At 50.3% G+C, this 24,253-nt stretch overlaps 1 protein-coding gene across 1 annotated transcript; it reads right to left on the bottom strand.

Annotated features, from left to right (window-relative positions):
- Positions 1 to 1,063: 1,063 nt before the first annotated feature.
- On the bottom strand, positions 1,064 to 23,235 carry CCDC27 (coiled-coil domain containing 27). Its single transcript, XM_064279921.1, is given in 12 exon segments — positions 1,064 to 1,259; positions 1,551 to 1,655; positions 6,312 to 6,524; positions 7,188 to 7,265; positions 12,053 to 12,183; positions 12,470 to 12,860; positions 13,273 to 13,374; positions 14,496 to 14,675; positions 18,556 to 18,713; positions 20,012 to 20,122; positions 22,024 to 22,156; positions 23,119 to 23,235. Coding segments are annotated over 12 exon segments (1,848 nt in total). The 3' UTR covers positions 1,064 to 1,130.
- Between the last annotated feature and the right edge of the window lie 1,018 nt (positions 23,236 to 24,253).

Here is a 24,253-nt window from a genome sequence, read left to right as displayed (position 1 = left end):
GACCCCGCTCCCAGGGACTCACGACCGGCGGGAGCGGGCCCTGAACCCCGGAATTCCCAGGGGACCTCCCCTCACTGCAGCTCAGCGCTGCCTTGCTCCTGCTGCCTTGCCTTGGCCTCCGCCGGGGGAACCGGGGCTTAAGGGCAGAAACGAGGTTCCCGGAGCCGCCTGGCCTTCCGCGCTGAATCCGGAGAGGTGCTAGGAAGCTTCTGCTGGAGCCTCTGGGAGCCGGTCCGGGCGGGAGGATGGTCAGCGGCGGGGCCAGGGGGAGGGGGACGGACGGACACCCGGGCGTCCCCGAGGGAGCACTAGACGCCACGTTTCCTCGGGCTTGGAGTGGGAGGTGCTGCTCCCGCCCGGCACTGGCCAGTCCCACGTGGGCAGCGCCGGTCTGTCTGGTTTGGCGCGGGCGCGGTGCCCGGCGCAGGGTGCACATCAGTAAACAGATGCAGAATGCATGCATGGATGAGTGGACAGTGTGAGCTGACAGCAAAGAGACGGTACAAGCCATGGACGGATCCCTACATTCACGTGGTCACTGAGCACCCACTGCGTCCCAAACTCTGGGGCAGGGGAGAGACCTGTGAACAGCACAGTCCTTATCTTCATGGAGCTTTCCTTCCAGGGAGGTGGATGGACTGAATCAGGTGTGTCCCACCCCACTCACCATCTCTCTGCCCAAGGGATTCCACCAGCCCATCAGCGCCCCAGCCAGGCGAGCCCCATGGCGGAGGCGTGGCACAGCGCCCTGCCAGCTCCAGGGCGTGTGTGCTGCGGTCACCGAGAGGAGTGTGTGGGGGCTAGCTGAGTGCTGCCACCCAGCACCTTGTGCCCTGCAGCCCGGGACAGCTGGAGGGATACTTGCCCAGTGTGAGGCTCCCCAGGGAGGACCCAATGGCATAGGCTGGAAGTGTAGACTCCCAGTGAGCCGCTGTGGAATGGGGCAGGGGGCATGGCTCCAAGGTTGCAGAGACCCAGAAGCCTGCATGTGGCACTGAGAAGAAGAAAAGCTGGAGACCACTGCCAACAATAGAGTTTAATTCTGAACTAGAGGGCGGAGGCTAAGCTGCTCTCCTGAGCTGGTTTCTGGCCTCTGCTGGACTGACCACGCTGGGCGTGCTGGGCAGGACCTACTTGGAAGTTGCCTTCTTGGGTTTGCTGGGCAAGGAGAGTAAGACATCCGATTGGCTCATGGGGGGCACTTTCACACCTTTCTGCTTCAGCTGGTTGTAGTAGTCGGTTCTCTCTGAGATGACCCTCTAGGGCAGAAATGCAGCCTGCCTAGGGGGCAGCTTGGCCCTCAGGCCCCCAAGCAGCTATCCTTGCTGGTGGTTAGAGCTAGACCGTCAGGTGAGTCTGCGTGAGCAGAGGGACGGCCCTGGGGTATGTAAGTCCATCTCAAGGAGAACCTCATAGTAAGAAAAGGTGGATGAGCAGAGGACAAGAATGGGGTCCCCAGAGTTCAACTCAGGCCTCTCCCCTCTGCCACCTGCCTGCAGATCCTGAAAGCATGGCCCAGAATGAGGACACAGCCGAGGGCTGGGATATACCTGTAGAGCCTCCAGGATGTCATTGTCAGAGATCTCGGTGACCAAGGACTTGACCCCTGTGATGTTGAAGGTGGCCTGGATGATCTTATTTCTTAGTCTTTCAAGCTATAAGCAAAGAAAAATAGCGATCACATGCCTTTGCCAGAGAAAGGCACCCATAACCTTATCTAATCATAGGCCTCACCCTCACTATTCATGGGTTTAGGAGTCCCTGGGTGGTGCAAACAGTTAATGCACTTGGCTGATAACCAAAAGGTTGAAGGTTCAAGTCCACCCAGAGGTTGGAAAAATCAGCCACTGACAACCCAGTGGAGCGCAGTTTTTCTCTGCTCTGACACACACGGGGTCGCCAGGAGTTGGAGTTAACTCCGCAGCAACTAGTTTTTCAAGGCTTTAGAAAGTAAAAACTGAGGGTCAAAGAGGCCAGTGTGGCCAGCCTGAGATCTAGAAGGTGCCAGCTCAAAATCCAGACCCGGGTTGCCTAACACCAAAGCCCAAAGGCTGTCTACGACACCACCTTTTGGTTTTGTTTTAATTGAAAAAGTAAAACCTGCGCATGGTTCAAAACACAAAAACGAAGAGTACAAAAGGTCCGCATCGACTCCCAGGCCTCTCTCTCCTGCACGGCCTCTCTACAGGAAGCTCGAAGAGCAGTCTGTTGCAGCCACCTAGAGACACCCTTCTTGCAAGGACGTGGGAGGCATTCGGTTCAGTGGTCCCTCCCTGTTGGTACACGTGGCACCCCTCCTTTTCACATTGATTATGAGATTCTCTGTGGAGTGGACATACATAAGGATTGAACCAGGCCCCTGCAGACACACCCTAAGTGGTTCCTGGTCTTTTGCTGCTACAAACATCCTGGTGCATGTGGATGGCCCCATCTACCTCCCCAAAGGTGAGCCAGTCGTGCCCCCAGAAACTTGAGATTGTTAGTTGTGGAGCTGACCCCTGACTCTGGGCGACTCCATCCACAATGGAAAAAAATGTTGCACGACCCTGCGCCATTCCCATCATCAGATTGTTGTGATCCATAGGGCTTTCATTGGTTGATTTTTGGAAAGAGATAACCAGGCCTTTCTTCCTAGTCCATTTTAGTCTAGAAGCTCTGCTGAAATCTGTTCGGTATCATAGCAACACACAAGCCTACACTGACAGGTGGAATCAAACCTGGGTCCCCTGCATGAGCCCTCAGTGTTCAGGAGCCCAGACCATGTGGAAATCACCTGGGCAGCACCCAGCTGGAGACTCGGCTCTGCCTAAGAGAGCTGCAGGCAAGTCCATTTGACATCTCGGACAGGGTTTGAGTGGCAGCACCAACATTACAAGCCCCTGGGCCTCCAGTGAGAGTGGGGATTCCTCGCCTTCGTTTCACTATTACTGAGTGCCCACTCTGGGCCAGGCCCTATGCTAGGTGCTAGAGCAGCTGAGGGAACCAGGATCTTTCTTGGTCCCTGCGCCAGAAATGTCTACAGCCGGGTAAGGGGGAGGATGGCCACCGGGGCCTCATTCCGCACTCATGACTCATAAGTCTGCTGACCTCAGACTTAGCCTTACAGTCTTTCTCAACAACAGAGTCCCAGGCTCTTCTGAGTCAAAGTGAGCTGTTGCTGTTCGGTGCTATTGAGTCAGTTCCAATTCATAGCAACCCTATGTACCACAGAACGAAACACTGCCCAGTCCTGTGCCATCCTCACAATCATTGTTACACATGAACCCATTGTTGCAGCCACTGTGTCAATCCATCTTGTTGAGGGTCTCCATCTTTTTTGATTACCCTCAGCTTTAGCAAGCATGATATCCTTCTCCAGGAACTGATCCCCCAGGTCCAAAGTACGAGAGACGATGTCTCACCATCCTTGCTTCTGAGGAGCACTCTGGCTATACTTCTTCCAAGACAAATTTGTTCGTTCTTCTGGCAGTCCATGGTGTACTCAATATTCTTTGCCAATACCAAAATTCAAAGGCGTCAAGGTGAGTAGGCACACAAAATGAAATTATAGTACACACCCTTGTGGTATAACGCTCTAGGTGGGAATGCTTACAGGTTGGAAACATAGTTTTCTAAAAGTTAATACGTGTGCGGTCCTCCATGATGCTGTCAGAGTCAGCCGGAAGGAGGTCACCCAAACAGGAAAGACAGCAAAACTGAGTTACGGTTGGCATTCTTGGTGGGTGGGTAGGTGGGTGGGGCAGGAGGGGAAAGGTGATTTCAAAAGCTTACATGGACCCTTGTGCATTGCTGGTGGGAATGGAATATGGTAAAGCCACCATGGAAAATAGTTGGTGGTTCCACAAATAGTTAAAATAGAATTACCATATGACCAGCAATTCCACTCCTGGGTATGTACCCAAAAAGCCTCAAAGCAGGGACTCAAACAGATATGTGTACACCCATGTTCATTGCAGCACTATTCTCCGCAGCCAAATGGTAGAAACAACCCAAATGCCCAACAGCAGATGGAGAAACAAAATATGGTCGATTCGTACAATGGAAGTGAAGATCCGATACATGCTACCGCATGGGTGAACCTCAAAAACATCATGCCGAGTGAAATAAGCCAGACACAAAAGGACGAATACTGTATGATCCCGCTTACATGACACATCCAGAATAGGCAAATACATGAGACAGAAAGTAGATTAGAGGTTACCCAGGGGCTGGGGGGAGTTGTTGCTTGAGGGGCACCGAGTTTCTGGGTGGGGTCATGACATAATTTTGGAAATAGTGGCGATGGTTGCATGATATGCCGCGTATAATTAATGCCACAGGGTTGTGCACTGAATAAATGGTTAAAATGGTAGATTTTATATTCTTTGATGGTTATGAGAGTGGGGAGGGAGGGAGGGAGAGAGGAATTCACCAATTAGATAGTAGACAAGAACTATTTTAGGTGAAGGGAAAGACAACACACAATACAGGAGAGGTCAGCACAACTGGACTAAACCAAAAGCAAAAAAGTTTCCTGAATAAACTGAACACTTCGAAGGCCAGCATAGCAGGGGTGGGGGTTTGGGGACCATGGTTTCATGGGACATCTAGGTTAATTGGCATAATAAAACCTATTAAGAAAACATTCTGCATCCCACTTTGGAGAGTGGCGTCTGGGCACTTAAACGCTAGCAAGTGGCCATCTAAGATGCGTCAATTGGTCTCAACCCACCTGGAGTAAAGGAGAATGAAGACCACCAAAGATACAAGGTAATTATGAGGCCAAGAGACAGAAAGGGCCACATAAACCAGAGACCAAATCAGCCTGAGTGCAGAAGAATTAGATGGTGCCTGGCTACAACTGATGACTGCCCTGACAGGGAACACAACAGAGAACCCCTGAGGGAGCAGAAGAGCAGTGGGAAGCAGACCTCAAATTCTCCTAAAAAGACCAAACTTAATCGTCTGACTGAGACTAGAAAGACCCCGGGGATCATGGTCCCCAGACCTTCTGTTAGCCCAAGACGGGAACCATTCCCAAAGCCAATTCTTCAGACAGGGATTGGACTGGACTATGGAATAGAAAATGATACTGGTGAAGAGTGAACTTCTTGGATCAAGTGGACACATGAGACTATGTTGGCATGTCCTGTCTGAAGGGGAGATGAGAAGGCAGAGGGGGTCAGGAATGGACCGAATGGACATGAAAATGGAGCGTGGAGGGAAGGAGAGTGCTGTCTCGTTACGGGGAAAGCAACTAGGAGTATATAGCAAGGTGTATATAAATTTTTGTACGAGAGACTGACTTGATTTGTAAACTTTCACTTAGAGTACAATAAAATTTTTTTTAAATGGTAAATTTTAAGTTATGTATATTTTACCACAATTAAAAAAAAAATTTTAAGTCTGCATGAGCGCAGTCTTTACATTTGCTTGATTTTGGACTCTCAGTCAAGGTCGGCTCTCTGCTGATGTTCCTTTCGGCCACCTGGTCTCTTGAGTAAGCAGCATGCATCCACTCCACCCCCCTCGTGCCTTTGCTCACATGAAACATGGCGGCCAAGAGTGGGCCCTGCAGTTAAGGCTGGTTAGGTTCAAATCCCAGCACCTCCTCTTAGCAGGCCTGGGGCCTTAGGCGCGTTATTGATCATCCCTTGTGTCCGTTGCCCTATCTGTAAAGTGAATATAACAACAGCACCTACTTGAAAGGGTTAAATGAGTGTAATATCAATGAAGGGCTCAGAACAGCCCTTAGTCCATCGTATATGCTCTATACATCACAAATGCCAGGTTCTGACTCGCGTCAGAGTAGAACTGCACTCCATGGGGTTTTCAATGGCTGATTTTTTGGAAGTAGATTGCCAGGCTTTTCTTCCAAGGTGCCTCTGGGTAGACTCAAACCTCTAACCTTTCGGTTAGCAGCTAAACGCATTCCCTGCACCACCCAGGGACTCCATAAATTACAAATAGGCATTATTATTATATCTGCTGTACCTCGGCACCTTTCTTCTTCCTGGCCAGCTGTCCAAATCCTCTTGCCTCTTCACAGCCCAGCCCCAGTCCCATGTCCCTCATAAACAGGGTGGTCCCTGCCTACGGAGCTCCCCCCTGCCGCTACTACTAAGTTCCTGTTCCCCTCCATGCCCTCACTCCCGCCCTGCCAACATTTCTCGAGCGTCAACTCCGAGATGGGAGCCGGGGGACAAGGGGAATATCCAGAGCCCTGCCCTCTCAGTGTGCGCGCTCTACCTCGGTTGGCAGTGGGCAAGGGCCCGGTGTCTGCGCCGCCAGCTGCTGGGCCGAGACCCTCAGGAGGAGGGAGCTGGGCATACCCTGGCCTGGGCGCTCTCCAGGGCCACACGCGCCTGCTGCTCCGCCTGCTGGATCAGCTCGTTCTTGCTCTGCAGCTCCTCCTGCAGCTGCTTCTGCCTCTGCAGGTGGTTCTGGTGCAGGGTCACCTGGGCCTGCAGCTGCTGCACCTTGGCGGCGTACTCTGAGATGATGTGGTCACGTTTCGTGAGCTCATTCTCCAGCTCCAACACTTCCTGGGGGGAGAGCCGGGGAGGAGAGAGGAGTGGGGACATTGTGCGTGTTCCCCGTCCCCATCCTCCTAGCCCCCAAGAAATGGTGGGCCACTCTCCCTGGGGTCCAAATCAAATCTTGAGCCAATGACTGCAAGGACCCACTGTGTGGGTAGGCTGTCCTGAGACTTGTCAAGTGGGAAACTGCCTGAAATAAGTGGTAAAACCTGCTGCTGTTGAGTCAATCCTGACTCATAGAGACCCTATAGGACAGAGTAGAACTGCCCCATAGGGTTTCCAAGGAGTGGCTGGTAGATTCGAATTGCTGACCTTTTGGTTAGCAGCCTGAGCTCTTAACCACCGTGCCACCAGGGCTCCGAAACAAGAGGTGAAACCAAAACCCAAACCCGTTGCCATCGAGTTGATTCCAATGCATAGCGACCCTATAGGACAGAGTAGAACTGCCCCATGGGGTTTCCAAGGAGCACCTGGTGGATTCGAGCTGCAGACTTTGGTTAGCAGCCATAGGACTTAACCACTTTGCCACCAGGGTTTCCAGAAATAAGGGGTACTGCCTAAAAATGGCTCAGCTGGTTCTCCCAGCTTCATCTTGCCCCGTTGCCATATACCAACGAATACAGTCACTTCAGGGACCTGGCTGACCATTTAACAACACCCAGTGCTCACCTGTCGGAGGAGAAGGTTGTCCTTCTCGATGAGCCCCATCATTTCGTCATGTTTTCTGCCTTCTCGGAGGTTGGAGAACTGGAAGGCAGGCAGAGAGGTTGGCTTAGGGGACTCCCAGGTAGTGCAGACAGATTGAACACTGGCAGCTAACTTCTCCCTCCCTTTGTTGTTGTTGTCATTGCTAGCTGCCACGGAGTCAGCTCCCAAATCATGGTGACCCCCTGCACAGTAGGATCGGACCACTGTGATCCACAGGTATTCACTGGCTGATTTTCAGACGTAGATCACCAGGCCTTTCTTCCTAGTCTGTCTTAGTCTGGAAGCTCTGCTGAAACCTGCTCAACATTGTAGGATATACAAAGCTCTCCTGACAGAGGGTGGTGGCTGCTAATGAGGCGCATTGGCCAGGAATGGAATCCAACCTGGGTCTCCCCACAGGAGGTGCGAATTCAACCACTGTACCACCACTGCCCCCCTGTCTCCCTAAAACAAAACAAAAAGCCCAAACCCACTGCTGTCGAGTCGATTCCGATCCATAGTGACCATACAGGACAGAGTAGAGCTGCCCCATAGGGTTTCCAAGGCCGTAATCTTTACGGAAGCAGACTGCCACATCTTTCTTCTACAGTGGGGTTTCTGTAGAGGATGCAGAGAAGAAAAGAGAACTCAGTATTCAAAACCACTGGAAGATGGAAAGCAAATGGATAAGTGGTATCAGACATAGCAGATCCAAGAGACAGGGGTCCTGAGCTGGCATCAGGGAAAGCTGACAGCCAGCCTAGTTCACACTACAGGGTCCCTGAAAGTCTCAGCCATCACTCTTCTGTCATTTTGTCACACTGTGGTGGCTTGTGTGATTCTGTGATGCTGGATGATTTGCCCCTGGTATTTCAAATACCAGCAGGGCCACCCATGGTGGACAGATTTTGAGCTTTCGGACTAAGACAGACTAGAAAGAAAGGCCTGGCAATTTATTTCTAAAAATTAGCCAATAAAATGCCTATGGATCACAACAGGGTACTGTCTGATATAGTGCTGGAAGATGGGTCCCTAGGTTGGAAGACACTCAAAATAGACAGTGGCTGAAACAAGGGAGTCGAGCATACCAATGATCATGAAAATGGCACAAGACGAGGCTACATTTCATTCTGTTGTGCATGGGGTCGCCATGAGTTGGAACTGACTCAATGGAAACTAACAGCAATAAAGTCTCAGAAATCAGTGACATCAATTTTTCCTAGACATGGAGGCTAAGATGAGGGAGATTAGTAGACTCTTGTTTCAAAAACAGTAAAAGCCCCAGATTGGCCTCTCACTTCAAGCCACTGGGCACCTGGCCCTTCCCTGGAGGTCTGGGGCACAGCAGAGGGTCTCTGGTGGAGACACTCCAGTCCAGGTGTGTGCATACTGGGGCTGAAGGTGGACTCCCAGCTGCTCCCCAGCAAGTCAGCAGCTGGGCCTTTACTTTCCAGACAATATATTCTGGATTTCAGGGGAATCTGACCAAACCAAGAGGAAAGGCTTAGAGATGCTGCCATTAGAGGCTCCCAGGGGCAGACTACCCAATAAGCAAGATAAGCAGGGTTTACTTGCGCTTATTTCCCAATCTGTAGGGAACAATTTCATGTGGGTTTCACCAGGTCTAAAGTTAGTAAGTAAGCACAAGGAAGTCTGTGTTTACCTTGCTCACTGGGTAACCCGTCCTTGTCAGGGACTGTAAATTTGAAAAGAGGCTTTGATTCTGTTGGAAGGTGCTGTGGGACTGGGAGTGAGACAGATGCCAGCCATACCTAGAAGCAGAACCTTTGATGTGGTGAAAAATGTAAAATTGTTCACTATGGATAATCTGGTAAGCACAGTAAGCACAGTGCTTACCTTGCCTGTGGGATAATCTGCCCCTGGATGCTCCAATTGCAATGGCCAAGCACCTACTCTGCGGTGAGCACAAAGTTGTCACCCCTTCCCTCGCACGTGCTCAGAGCCTCCAGTCAGCTCTGACGCTGAAGCAAAGTTCTAGGATGAGTGATAGAAACCAAAAACAAACTTAAAGAAGGAATCTGTAGGAACAAGTAGGAACATGCAAGAAATTAGCAAAAAAAAAAAAAGACAGCTATAAGGAGTGTTCTCATCAATGTAAGAGAAGATACTGCAAGAGAACAAGACAGACTTAGAAATTTAAAACATTATAACAAAATTAACAGTCAATAGCATGTCTGCTGATAAAGTTAGGGAAACCCCCTAGAAAGTAGAGCAAAAGAGATGAGATGAATAGGAAGGAACAGATATGAAGAAAAAAAAGGGAGCAGAGGGCCAGAACAGGAAGTCCAGCAGCCAAACAATTATTGCAGAGGAGAGTTCATAGAAAACAGAGTGAAGGAAATAAAAATAATATAGTAAAACCTGCACAAGCCGGTACCCAAGTAAGGTGGAAACCTGTCAGAGAAGGAAAAGTCAAATATTTTCCACGAATAGAGAGGGAAGGGAGCCCTGGTTGTGCAGTCATTAAAGTGCTCATCTGCTATCCAAAGGGTCAGCAGTTCCAACCCACCAGCCACAGTGAGGGAGAACAATGTGGCTGCTTGGCTTCCATAAAGGTTTACAGCCTTGGAAATCCTATGGGGCAGTTCTAGTCTGTCCAATAGGGTCACTTTGAGTCAGAATCAACTCTATGAGTTTGGGTTTTTTGGTTAATAGAGTGATAGAAAAGCAGTGAGACTGCACCCTGTCAAAGGGGGAAAATGGGCGAGACCAGGAAAAACAAGGTAGTCCCTTTGTGTTCCAGCTTTCACAGGTTTCACTGATAACAAAGGAAAATTTGCAACAGTAAAAGACACAGATTCAAAGGGCCACTGAGTGCCCAGCACAATGGACGAAAATAGACCCTCAAAAAGGCATACCCTTGTGAAGTTTCAGAACACTTGGGACAAAGATAGGATCTTACAACTTCCCAGAGAGAAACAAACAACGCCCAAGAACATGTCATGCACAAAAGAATCAGTATGAGTTTGGACTTCCTACCAGCAACCCTAGAAGCCAAAAGATAATGAAGCAATGCCTTCCCAATTCTAAAGGAAAGTGTTTTCCAAGCCGGAATTCTGTATTCAACCAAATTTTATGAATGGGTAGAGTAAGGACATTTTCAGACACATAGTTTCCCCCAAAATTTACCCTCTATTCATCCTTTCTCCAAAAACTACTGGAGGATGTGCTCCACCAAAAATGCAGAAGTAAATCAAGAAAAAGAAGATGGATGCAGCAGTTTCTAAGAAATTATGGTTTCTGAGTCTTAAATATCATTTCACAAAATTTTTGCTTTTAATAAACAAAAACAGATCTAGCCAAGTCGATTCCAACAGATCTCAACCCCACATGGTTTTCATGGCTGTGACCTTTCAGAAGCAGATCACCAGGCCTTTCTTCTAGTGCCATTTGGGTGGGTTTGAACTGCCAACCTGACAGTTAGTAGCCCAGGACTTAACCATTTGCACCACTCAGGGACTCCATGCTTCCATAAAAACCCACCACTGTTGAGTCAATTCTAACTCAATGCGACCCTATGGGACAGAGTAGAACTGCCCCATATGGTTTCCAAAGAGTTCCTGGTGGACTTGAACTGCCGACCTTTTGGTTAGCAGCCGTAGCTCTTAACCACTACGCCACCAGGGTTTCCACGCTTCCATAGCTGTCCTAATAATATAAAGACAGTATCAATCTCACTGACATTATGATGAATAACATTGGGAGGGAGATGGATGGAAAGGATGCCCCTATGTTGGGGAAGCGCAGAATGAAGGAGGAAAGCATTAGGTAATGCTTAACACCAAGAAAAATCAAGAATGGGAAATGTCAGCATTCAACTGAGGAATCCCTGGGTGGTACTAACGGTTAAAACGATGGGCTGCTAACTCAAAGAGTGGCGGTTGGAGGCCACCCAGAGGCGCTCAGAAGAAAGTCCTGTGATCAATTTCTGAAAGATCAGTGAATGAAAACCTTATGGAGCACAGTTCTACTCCACAACACATGGGGTCACCATGAGTCAGTGTTGGCTCTGTGGCAACTGGTGGTAGAGATACGGAAGGAGATTCCTAAAGAATCAGCTAGAAGAGTTGAAAGCAGTTGCCTTGGGAGAAGGGAAAATGGGCAGGAGCAGTCGGAGGCTCCTGTTTTTCATAACAAGCCTCGTGGAACTCTGACTCTTAGAGCTGTGCGCACGAATAACTTTGATAAAAATGAAAATTAAACACACCTAACAGCAGCAGCAACAAGGGGCAGGCTCAGCAGAGTACCAAGCTCTCTACACATGGATGGCTTATCACCCCTGGGACTCAGGGGCCAGGCGATGCTTGGAAAGTGCCTGACAGCAAACTGGCCCAGGAGCCAGGGACACTGCTCTGAGCTAGAGGGCAGAGCAGAGCTGCGGGTGGGCTCCCCACAGAGCTGGAGTGAGTCCCAGCTCTGCCCCCTCTCCATTAGCCACATGATCCTGGACAGGTTAAGCTCCCCAAGTTCACTTTCTCAATCTGTAGGATGGGATGAAGGGTGCTCACCCTGAGCCTGCTGGGAGGGAGAGTGAACGCATGTGTGCCAAGCCCTCAGTGGGTGTCACTAGGGTTGGCCACCTTGTTGGACATGGCCTAGTGCTCAGTGGGCGTTACTAGGGTTCAGTCACCTTATTGGACATGGCCTAGTGCTCAGTGGCCATTACTAGGGTTGGCCACCTTGTTGGACATGGCCTAGCACTCAGTGGGTGTTACTAGGGTTGGCTACCTTGTTGGGCATGGCCTAGTGCTCAGTGGGTGTTACTGGGTTCGTCCACCTTGTTGGACGTGGCCTAGCACTCAGAGGGAGTTACTAGTTTCGGCCACCTTGTTGGACATGGCCTGTAGCTGATTCTTCCGCTCTCGCAGCTCCTTCCGCAGCATCTCGTTCTCCGTGTTGATCTTCTGCAGCTGGGACTCTTGGAAATCCACTTGTCTTTGCAAAGATGTAATAGCTCCTGAATGAGCAAAGGACAGGGGACAGCAGAGGGGGTGGGGGAGAGCAAGATTGGATGATGAAGAATGTGAAGTAAGGGGCCGGCATCCCTGGGTCAGCCTGGAGGTGCTCCATGCCCCCCTGGGGCCCAGGCCGGGCTCCCTCCCTCAAATTGCTGGAAGCTAACAGTACAGGGCAGACCCTGCTCCCCTTGCCCTCAGAGGAAAGCTGGCTGCGCCTGGGCACTCCCACCCATGTCCGCTCCGGCCCCTTCCCCAGCTCAGCCCAGCAGTGGTGATGGGTCCCACCTGTCGCCAGCAAGTATCTGCTCCTGGTGATCTCCAGGTCGCACTGGATCTCCTGGACCACCTGCCCATACTCCTCCAGCCTGGCCAACAGCTCATCTTCAAAGGCCTCGTCCAGCGAGTATGTCCTCCTCCTCTGGATCGCCTCTTCTCCCTCCTCAGCCAGCTCCTCTTCCACTACCCTCTCCTCATCCTCGTCCTCTTCCTCTTCCTCACCCCCCTCCTTTTCCTCGTACGATTCCTCCTGCTCAGCCCCCTTCTCACCTGCACCCCCCTTCGCATGCCTCCCCTCCACCCGCTCAGCAGCCCCCGCCAAGTCCTCTTCCTCCTCGCCTCCTCCTCCTCCTCCTTCCAGATCCTTGTCCTTCTCTGCTGCCATATAGTCCTCCTGCATCTGCGAGAGGGGGGACATGTTGGGCAGGGCTGGGGGCTCCCCCAGGGAGGGGGGCTCAGACAGTGGGGGCGCATTCATGTGTGGGGCTCAAGAAGGAGCTTCACTCCAGGCTGCTGCAGGGATCCAGAGAGAAGGGGGGCACCCACTGGGCACTGTGCCCCACGCCAGTCAGGCACACCTGTGACTCATACCTCTGCTGGCAAGAAGCCGCACCTGGCCTGTATTCTCAGGTGGGTGCACCTCAGGTGTTCCCCTTGAGGGGACTGGGGGCCTACACCAGGGGCCACCTGAGGTCAGGGCTGCAGGTGGCGACAGCCTGGCCAGAGCCAGCATCACGTGGGAAGCCCTGGAGGAGAAGGGCTGGCTCCTGCCCTGGACACACCTGTGCGCCTGCCTACCGGGCACCGCACACCTGCTTCCAGCGCGGCAGCAGCAGCTACTCCTCATCGTCCCTGCAGACGCCCTGCAGGATGCTCACCTGCCCGAGCTTGGCCTGCGCCTCGGGCAGCCACTCCTGCAGGGAGCCCATGTGGTCCCCCAGGGCTTCAAACTGCTCCGGCAGCTCCTCCAGGGCTATATGCTGTGGTGATCTGTCCTCCTGGCACGGGGGCAGCAGCTGCTCTGTGTTGAGGCAGGGGGACCCGAAGTCCTCCTGCCAAGGGGTCAAGGAACAGCTGGGTGAGGGGGAGGGTGGGCCAGGCGGCAGCTTTGCAATAACTGGCACTCTCATGCAGAGGGCTGAGGGGGCGGGTCCCAGACATGCCGCCTGAATGTTGCCAGGCACTGTGCCTATCACACCTATCTAACAGGTCCTAGGAGGCCAGGGAATGGGGAATGCAGGGTGGCCCTCTCAGCCTCCCCAGACTCCTGCCCACCACCCCCTCCCCGCCACTGCCATCAATGTCTGGGCAGCTCTCTTGTTTTGGGGACTCTGCTGCAGGCTGAAACCTCGCACCCCTTCATGCCCGCCCAAACCTCAGCTCAGGCTGCATCCTCAGCAAGAAGAAATCAGGCCTTAGGCCCAGCATCTGCTCACACGAGGCCCACAGTACACCTCCACAGGCCTGCTCCCCAGACCCTCCCTCCACCCAGTGCTGGGCAGGCAGCACCACCCACCCCACTTCAGACGAGGGCACTAAGGCCAGGTCAGAAGCGTCCCAGAGCCAGAGAGTGGAGGGAAGGGACAGCAGCCAGGACAGGAATCCAAGCCTGCTGCGTTAATTGTCCAGCTGCCCCAGTGACCAAGATACAGCCTACAAACCAGCCACAGCAAGCCTGGGCCATCCTCCTGCAGGGAGACCCTCTCCGCCCAGGATTTCGGAGCTGCAGGCAACCCCAGCGGTGAACTCAGGCCCTTGTTTTACAGGTAAGGGAACTGAGCCCAGGCCATTTTAGAAAACAGCTCGAAAGCAAATAGAAAGCAGAGCTGGAACAACCCTCGACATCTAGGCATCAGCTCAAAGCTCTTTTTCTCTAACTCGCCTCTGGATTCTGGCCTCTTGTCAAAATTCTGGGAGCCATGCCTAGCTCGAGCGAGGACTGGTTGGCATTGAGGGTGCCTGGGGACTTGCCGAGCCACCAACGACATGGGTGCGTTGCAGCAGTGCCTTCACTGCCTGCCAGTTGCTGGCTCACCTGCAGGCCAGGTAACATGGACATCTCCCAGCCTTTGCCTTTGAGAAGGCATTTCAGCTCCTTCTTTAAGGCCTCCTTCTCCTCCCGAAGCACCAGGATCTCCTCGTCTTTCTTCCGGCTCTGCACCTCCAGCTCTGACAGGCGCTGGACTTCCTTACCCAGCATGAACAGGCAGTTGTCCTGCGGAAGAAAATGGCAGCCTGTGTGGACCTGCACAGCCTCACCGGCTTTCTTCCCACCCACCTCCTCCAGGCTACCCCTGGATAGTGGCTCCGGGCCAGGAACAGCAGACCTGCTGATCTGGGACCCCAAAGTCCTGGAATCACGGTGCGCACTTCTAGCCATTTAAAGCAGCCGTGCCCTGTGGCCTTGTCCCCTCTGCGTCTGTTTCTAAGTTGTTGTTGTTAGATACTGTTGAGTAATTTTGACTCATAGTCATCCCATATAATAGAGTAGAACTGCTCCACAGGGTTTTCTAGGCTATAATCTTCATGGGAGTAGATCACAGGTCTTTCTCCCATGGAGCCACTGGGTGGATTCTAACCCCCGACCTTGTGCTTAGCAGCCTAGTGCTTAACAGTTGTACCACTATGGCTCCTAAAAGCAGGTCCTAAATCAGCTCCAGAAGATGCACGGGCAGCCTTCCTTTCAGGTCTGGTTCCCAGCCTGCCTCCTCCACTGTAGCTGAAGGACATCAGTCCTCTCTGTGGCTCCATATATAAACAGCAATGCTTTCCAAGAGCCACCTCTCACCCAAGGGCTTGCCAGGGAGCTGTCCCTCTGTCCCTCAACCTTCAAGTCCCCCAATTCTTCAAAAGTGAAGGCGAAAGTAAAGATGCTTTCAGACAAACAAAAACTGAAAGAATTTGTCACCAGCAGATCTGAACTTCAGGAAATACGAAAGAGGATTCTTCACGCAGGTGGAAAATGAACCCAGATAGAATTCAGGATAGGAAGATAACTAGAAAATCCCCAAATGTTTAGAAATTAAGTGATGTGCTTCTACATAATCCATAGGTCAAAGAAGAAATTGCAAAGGAAGTTAGAAAATATTTTGAAATGGATGAAAACAAACACAAACATATATATAAAAATTTGGCGTGCAGCTAATGCTGTGATTAAACACAAATTTATAGCCTTAAAATGCATATATTAGGAAAAAAAAAGTTGAGATCAGTGATCTAAGTATCCATCTCAAGAATTCAGAAAAGAAACTGCAGGTTAAATCTAAAGAAAGTAGGAAGGAAATAATAAGGCAAAGTGCTAGAATTAATGATGTAGGGAGGGAGAAGAGGAAGGGGGAGGAAAATGAAAGAATGATAAATCAAATATGGCAACATTTTAACCTTTGGGAAATCTGATTGAAGCGTATATGGGAATTATTTGTATTATTCTAACAATTTTCTTTACATCTGAATTATCAAAATACAAAGTTGAAGGAAAAAAAATAATGCAACAGATCACATTTTAAGGAGCCCTGGTGATGCAGTGCTTAAATGTTTGGCTGCTAACCAAAAGTTTGGAGGTTCTAACCCACCCAGCAGCACCGTAGGAGAAAGGCCTGGTGGTCTGCTCCCAGAAAGATTAGTCAAGAAAACCCTATGGGGCCATTCTACTTGGTCTCATGGGGTTGTAATAAGTCGGAATTGACTCGATCACACCCAACAACAACAATCACATTTTATTCCCCGGACCATGGTGATTTTAGAGATATGTATATGTTCCAAACTAGTCCAATAATTATTGGGGGAAAGCAGCTCATCTCGCTTCCCTCCAGGTAGCTGGGCTGGCATGATGCAAGCTTTGTTACAGCTGGTGTCTCCCTTGCAACCAAATAAGAAGAGCTTACCTATGACGGAGGCCAGCTCAGAGGAAAGCAGAGGTGAGAGAAACAGAACCCTATTGAGACCTTCTGAGCTCCTGGAGACAACCATACCTGCAGCTCTTCCCCTGAACAGCCTGAGTACAGGAGCTGGGAAATCCCCTCTTAGTCATCTAGTGCTGCTGTAACAGAAATGCCACAAGTGGATGGCTTTAACAAACAGAAGTTTATTCTCTCACAGTCTAGTAGGCTAGAAGCCCGAATTCAGGGCCTCATTTCCAGGGGAAGGCTTTCTCTCTGTCAGCTCTGAAAGAAGGTCCTCGTCATCAATTTTCCCTTGGTCTAGGAGCTTCTCCAAGCAGGAACCCCAGGTCCAAAGGACTCGCTCTGCTTTCTTGGTAGTATGAGGTCCCCAACTTTCTGCTTGCCTTCCTTTCCTTTCATCTCTTGTAAGATAAAAGGTGATGCAGGCCACATCCCAGGAAAACTCCCTTTACATCGGACCAGTGATGTGAACTGAGTAAGGGTATTACATCCCACCCCAATCCTCTTTAACATAATCTAATCTTGCCTCAGTAACCAGGTACAGAGATTAGGATTTACCACACATAAGAAAATTAAAATCACAAAATGGAGGGCAACCACACAACACTGGGAATACTTGTCCTAACCAAGCTGACACATATTTTGGGGAACACAATTCAATCCACGACATCTTCTGTCTGCTGTTTGAGTTAATAACAATCCTGCAATGAACATCCTTCGGCATCTATCTAGGTGGATTTATTTAATTATATCCTCAGGCTGTTTCCCAGAAGTGGAATTGCTTGGTCAAAGGGTATAAAAATGCTTTAAATGGTGACTCTATTATAAAATGTAGAGGCAGTGTGTAAGAATAAAATAAAATAAATACTCATGAGCTCACACCATCTGCGCAATTGTTTCCTCCTTCATGACTCCCAACTATCCAAAATTTTGTGTTATTGATTTTCATAATTTTAACTAAAATCACCAGCTTAAAAAAAAAAAGGATGATATAGAAAACACACACTAGAGGGAACTGACAAAACTGGAGGTTGATTCTATGAAAAGACTTTTAAAATTGATAAACACCTAGCAAGACTGATAAAGGAAAAAAGAGAGATTGCACAGATTACCAATATCAGGAATGAAAAAGAATTTTCCTCACAGAATCCACAGATATTGGAAGTATCAGAAGAGGCAGTCATTCAAACAGAACAAGGGCCTCTGCCTGGTTTAAAATCAAGAAAGGTATGTGTCCTGGTTGTATCCTTCCACCATACTTATTCAACCTGTATGCTAAACAAATAATCAGAGAAGCTGGACTATATGAAGAAAAACATGGCATCAGGATTGGTGGAAGACTCATTAACAACCTTCAAATATGCAGGTGACACAACCTTGCTTGCTGTAAGTGAAGAGGGCTTGAAGCACTTACTGATGGAGATCAAAGACTACAGCCTTCAGTGTAGATTACATCTCAACATAAAGAAAACAAAAACCCTCAAACTGGACGGTTTTTGAACTCCCAGGAGGTGAGAGCTTCCTGGGCTGAGGTCCCTGGACCTCTGCCATGGTCACAGTCACTCTTCTTTGTCCAGCAGTGCTTCTATCTGTCTCCTCTATCACTGCCATGGTTAATTTCACGTATCAACTTAGCTAGACTGTGGAGCTCAGGTGTTTGGCTAAACACTAGTCTGGTTGCTGTTATGGAGTTGTTACATGTATTAAATCAGTTACCCTTTCAGTTACCAGTTGATTGCTTTAGCCACTGCACCTCCAGGGCTCCTTTCGTAAACATAGATGAAAATAAAATAATAATAGCACAATGCGTTGAGGTACATAAATCTTTGCATATAAAAACTTTTTTTTTTTTCTTTTTTTTAAGACTACACTCTCCAAAGTGGACTCACTGGGTTAAATGGTGATTGACTGTTGAAAGTTCAGGGTAGGTGGTGACAAGCTGCCCTGGAGGATGTCACTCCACCCAGCCAGGTGAGGATGCTTGGGGGCCAGACATTTGTAACATATCTGATTCACAAAAGCCAGTGTTGTGAGTCTAGAGAGCATTTCAGGCCACCTCTGGGGACCTGCTTGATGCAGCTGAACAGAAGCTAGGTGCTCAATACCTGCTTTGGGATGGGTGTGGTGCCTGTACTGGGAGGGTGCAGACCAAGTGAGGGTGGCCCAGATTTTGCCCTAGTCCCTGGGGCCTACCTTCTCGTGGATGACCGAGATGTACCAGGGCATCTTCTTTCTTGGGTAGGTCTGGGCTGCGACTGGACTGCTGGGGACTGGGCTCATTATCTGGGATTTGCTCTTTCTTTGCAAGTAATTGAACTCACAGGCACTCTTACTGAAGGGCAGGAGGTGCCCTGTTGAGAAAATAGAGCAGATGCAGTACCCAGCTCGCACCCAGGAGGCGGGAGCTTCCTGGGCTGAGGTCTCCTGACCTCTGCCATGGTCACAGTCACTCTTCTTTGTCCAGCTGTGCTCCTATCTGTCTCCTCTATCACTGGGATGGTTAATTTCATGTATCAACTTGGCTAGACTGTGGAGCTCAGGTGTTTGGCCAAACACTAGTCTGGTTGCTGTTATGGAATTGTTACATGTTATTAAATCAGTTACCCTCAAGTAAAGCAGGGTACTTTCCATAATGTGCTCTAATGTAGTGCAATGCAATGTAAGCATCTTTAGTGTAATGTAATGCAATGCAATCATTTTCCATAACGTAATCTAATGTAATCACCTTTCACCTAATGTAATGTAATCACCTTCCATCATGTAATGCAATGTAACCCTCTTCCATAATGTAATCTAATGTAATGTAACCAACCAGTTGAAGGCCTTGAGAACAAAAAGAGAGTTTCCCTAAGGTGTGTTCTGCTGCCAGACTATAGACATTTTGGCCCTATGGGCCCCCCTGAATCACATGAGCCAAGTCCTTGAAGTGAATCTCCCTCTGTTCTCTGTCTCTGTCTGTCTGTCCGTCTCTCTCTATATATACAACTCACTGTTCTTTTTCTCTGGGGAATCCTAAGACAATAACCCTCATAAAATTCAGATACTTGCATCCTTATTTGCTGAGTGTCCCTCCCTCCCGTCAGACACCTATTTCCCAAGCACGGCGATAGTGACTGCTGTGAACACCACTGCATCCCCCAGGTGAGCCTCAGGTGCGTGTTGAGTAAATGCAGGAGTGAATCAGAGCATCTTCCAGACCCTCAGCCTAAGGAAGCCAACCCTGGGAGCCAGGAGAGGAGGACCATCCCGAGGCTGCCCTGTGCCCTCTCTTTGGGCTTTAGCTTCCCATCATTAAACCGAGGGAGGGGGCCTGCCCGGGTCCCCAAGCCTGAGGGGAGCTGGTCACCAAGGCTCTCGGTTCCCTGGCATCGAGGCCAAGAAGGAACTATCCCCGTGTGGATTTTTTCTTTTGGAAGAAAGCAAATGCAATTGTCCATAAGACAATGTTCTGTGGGTCACCTACTCAAGGAGGGATGCATGCATGGGCCCCTGCAGAAGGGACGCAGGGCCCAGTGGGGACGAGGTCATCAACCCCAATTTTGCCAAAGTCAGGCACCACCATCCTGGGGGGATTCCTGCAGTAACTTGGTGACAGCAGAGGTGACTCTGTGGGGTGGTTCATGCCAGTGCCGGGCAAGCCCCGCCTCACCATCCACATTAGTATCCGAGCACTGTCGGCCAGAGAGCTTGCCTTCGGTCATCTTCCAGGTCTCTGTGCTGACACTCAGCTCTCTGGGCACAGCAGCTGCCACAGTCGACCCTGCGGAGCATTAGAAATGCCAGCTGGTAACCCACTGCGCCCTTATCTCCTCATTATCTCAGGACGGGGGTTATTATTGGCTTGTTGTTAGTTGCCACTGAGTTGATTCCAACTCATGGTGACCAGATGTCTGCAGAGTAGAACTGCTCCCCAGTGTTTTCAAGGCTGTGATCTTTCAGAAGCAGATTGCCAGGCCTTTCTTCCAAGGTGCCTCTGAGTGGGTTCGAACCACCAATCTTTCAGCTGGTAGTCGAGTGCTTACTGTCTGCAGCACCCAGGGACTCCTTCACATTAGGTAAAGATGGCATTTTTCAGTGGGTACATGGGACAAGAGTAGCAGGGTAGAATCAAACTCCAGTTATGCCCTCCCGCCCACCACGGTGTGTCCCCCTGAAATAGGCCCAGGGAGGTTTAATCTTTGCGCCCTGGGCCTCCTCCCCAGGAAGAGTGGACCCCCCTTTCCTGTCTGTAATAATGGCTCCTCCTGAAAGTCTTGCCAACGCCCTTCTGCCTCGGGACTGGGCTCACTCAAAGGCAGACCCAGTTTACGCCCAACAGTGCCCATGCACCGTGTAGACAGACCCCACACCCAAGGCCTGGGTGGTCCTGTGGCCGCTCCTGGAGACCTGCCCACAACAGACCCCTCCTCCTCCAGGAAAGCAGTGGAAGCGCTTCAAGCCTGGATGGTGGGTGGGGCCCCATGCTTCTCACTGACTGCCCGCTGGCCTTTCTGGACAGGACCCAGCCAGTCGTGGGTCACAGGCAGGCCTAGGAGCCCTGGTGTGCAGTGGTTAAGTGCTTGGCTGCTAACTAAAAGGTCAGTGGTTCAAACCCAACAGCAGCCCTGCAGAAGAAAGATGTGGCAGTCTGCTCCTGTAAAGATTACAGCCAAGGAAACTCTAGGGGGCAGTTCCACTCTGTCCTACAGGGTCACTATGAGCCGCAATCGACTCAATGGCTACAGGTAAGGATGATATAAGGAGCCATGATGGTGCAAATGGCTAAGCACTCTGCTGCTAACTGCAAAATTGGCAATTCGAACTCACCCAGAAGCTCTGTGGGAGAAAGGCCTGGCGATCTACTTCCGTAAAGATTACAGCCAAGGAAACCCTAGGGGGCAGTTCTACTCTGTCACATGGGGTTGCTGTAAACCTAAATCGACTCCACGCACCTAACAATAACAACAACAAGGATGATACGGTGTGTGGGGAAAAGGAACAACTCGAGTCTGGGAGCCAGGGGTGCATGCCGTGGCCTCTGGCTCGTCAGCCCTTCCCTGAGCCTCGTATTCTCCATCAAAACAACGAGTGTCTAGAAGAGACAGGTGATTAGAGTCCCTAGGTGGTGCACACAGTGAAAGCACTCAGCTGCTAACTGAAGTATTGGTGGTTCAAGTCCACCCAGAGGTGCCTTAGAAGAAAGGGCTGGCAATCTCCTTCTGAAAAATCAGCCATTACAAACCCTATGGAGCACCATTCTGCTCTGATACGCATGGAGTCGCCTTGAGTCAGAGCTGACATGACAGCAGCTGGTTTGGCCTTATATCTGTCTTTCCTGAAGTTTCCAGAACCTTCAGCCATCTCCCTCTCCCCCTGCCCTAACTCTACCGAATCTTTGGTGAGTGGGACAACAGAAAAAGCAAGAAGGCTGGGAGACAAATAATACTGCTGATAGTGAGCAGAGGAAACCTGTCTTCCTCCCTCTTTTTCCCTCCCTCCTCTCCTCTCAGCCTCAGCTGCTTCTTCCGACTCCTGCTTCTCCCGCAGAGAGTGAGTCTTCAGCTGCATCTGCCATGCACGCTGGACTCAGGCCACTGCGTAAAGGCTGAGGGGCCATGTGCCAGGAGGCACTGGAAGGAGGCGGTTGTCATACAGCAGCAGACCCTCAGTGGTAGCTCTTACCGTACTGAGACGTGGATGTGGCTCTGGTGCTAAACTGGGGACAGCCAGGACGCATGAAAAATGCCTTTCGCAATTCTTCCACTTGGGATGCAAAGCCAGCGTCACTAGGGCTGGGGACATCCTTGATTTCACTCTGGCAGGGAGTAAAGAAGACATCACACAGAGAAATGGCTTGGGAGCCCCTCTTCCACTGAGAAGTATAAAAAGCTCAGTTATGTGGGTCTGTCCCCTCTCCTGGCACACCAGGGCACTTAGTAAAAATAGTGCGTTGTATGCTAAGTCCAGGACAACACGACTATTCAGAAGGCCCTGAGGGACCCTGGGCTGGCTTTCTGAGACCCCCTCTGTGCTGGGCTGGCCAGAGAAAGCCTGTATAGGTCTGCCAAGGGAGAAGTGGCCCAGAGCAGCTAATTCCCCAGGAGAAACCCATAAAGATGGGGAACTGAGGCACCAATTCCCCCAGAGAAACAAGCCTGGATGAGAATGAGAGGGGTTTGCTCCACTGGTGCCACTCCATTCCTGGAACTGCCCACCGTTTATCTATTGATCGCCAAGACTTATTTGGAATGCTCTGAAAGGAGCCCTGGTGGTGCAGTGGTTAAAGTGCTTGGCTGCTAACCAAAAGGTTGGCTGTTGGAATCCACCAGCTCCTCCACGGGAGAAAGATGTGGCAGTCTGCTTCCATAAAGTTTTACAGCCTCGGAAACCCTGTGGGGCAGTCCTACAGGGTCACTATGAGTCGGAACTGACTCAGTGGCAATGGGATTATTTTAATGGACTGACCGAGGAGCCCCGGTAGCACAATGGTTAAGCGCTCAGCTGCTAACTGAAAGGTTGGTTGTTGGAATCCACCCAGCAACTCCATGGATGAAAGACCTGGTGATCTGCTCCCATAAAGATTACAGCCTAGGAAATGCTATGGGGCAGTTCTACCCTGTCCCATGGGGTTACTATGAGTCAGAATCGACTTGGCAGCACACAACAACAATAACAATAACAATATGGGCTGAGACTCAATGAGGTCTTTTGTTAAGGTAGGAGACGTGTCATCTCCTGGATGCTGGGCTCACTGGGCCATCCTCTCTGGCCCCGTACCATCTTCTGGTAGTAGTGGCTGGTGACCCGAGTTGACTTGCTGAGGGAGGGCCGGTTGCTGTCCAGCTTCCACTCCCGGCTGGCGACACTCTTCAACGCAGTCAGACCCTTCACCATCGTGTTGGGTGCCTTGCCACGCCTCTCGGATGTGTTGTTTTCCTTTTTGAGTAGCATCAGGAAGGTGAGACGGAAAGACTAAGGCTGTCACGTGGATGACAAGACCCTGGCTGCTCCTCTGGACCTCTCTCGGTCTGAGGCAAGGTGTCAAGGTCAGTGTACAAGGTCAATGTGGGCTCAAGCTGGAGCCTGTCGACTAGTATGGGCAGGAAGGCCAGATTCCACACTCTACAAGCCCACATCCTATTGGATTCTGGGAACAGAGTATGGCATCACAGATGTCTCCATAGAAACTGGCATGTCATTCATCTCAATGTTCTGCAATTAGGAGAAGAAGCTGGGAAGGGGACCTGGAAGTACCTCTCACCAAGTCTCAGCATGTTACAGACACACTAGAAGGGACCAGAGGCTTTAACAGCCATCTTCCTTTTGTGGTTTATTTAATTTTTTATTTACTTTAATCATCAATATTTTACCTTATTTAAAATATTGAAGCCACAATGGGATAGCACTTCACACCCACTAGGATGGCTATTATAAAAAATAATAATAATAATGGAAAATAACAAGTGTTGGTGAGGATGTGGAGAAATTGGAACCCTCATGCATTGCTGGTGGGAATGTAAAACGGGGCAGCTGCTGTGGAAGACATTGTGGAGGTTCCTGAAAGAGTGAAATATAGAATTACCATAAACCAAACCAAACCCATTGTCACTGAGTTGATCACAACTCATAGGGGCCTTATAGGACAGAGTATGGTGGCCCAGAGTACAACAGCCCCATAGGGTTCCCAAGGGTATAATCTTTACAGAAGGAGCCCTCATTGCACAGTTGTTAAGCACTTGGCTGCTAACAGAAAGGTCAGCGGTTAGAACCCACCAGCCACTCCAAGGGAGAAAGATGTGGTAGTCTGCTTCCATAAGGATTTACAGCCTTGGAAACCCTATGGGGCAGTTCTACTCTGTCCTGTAGGGTGGCTAGTAGTTGGAATTTACGTGACAGCAATGGGTTTAATCTT

This window comes from Loxodonta africana, chromosome 3 (genome assembly GCF_030014295.1).
Source record: "Loxodonta africana isolate mLoxAfr1 chromosome 3, mLoxAfr1.hap2, whole genome shotgun sequence".
Classification (NCBI taxonomy): Eukaryota; Metazoa; Chordata; class Mammalia; order Proboscidea; family Elephantidae; genus Loxodonta; species Loxodonta africana.
Note: the sequence above shows the minus strand (reverse complement) of the source record. Positions and strands in the feature narration are given on the sequence as shown.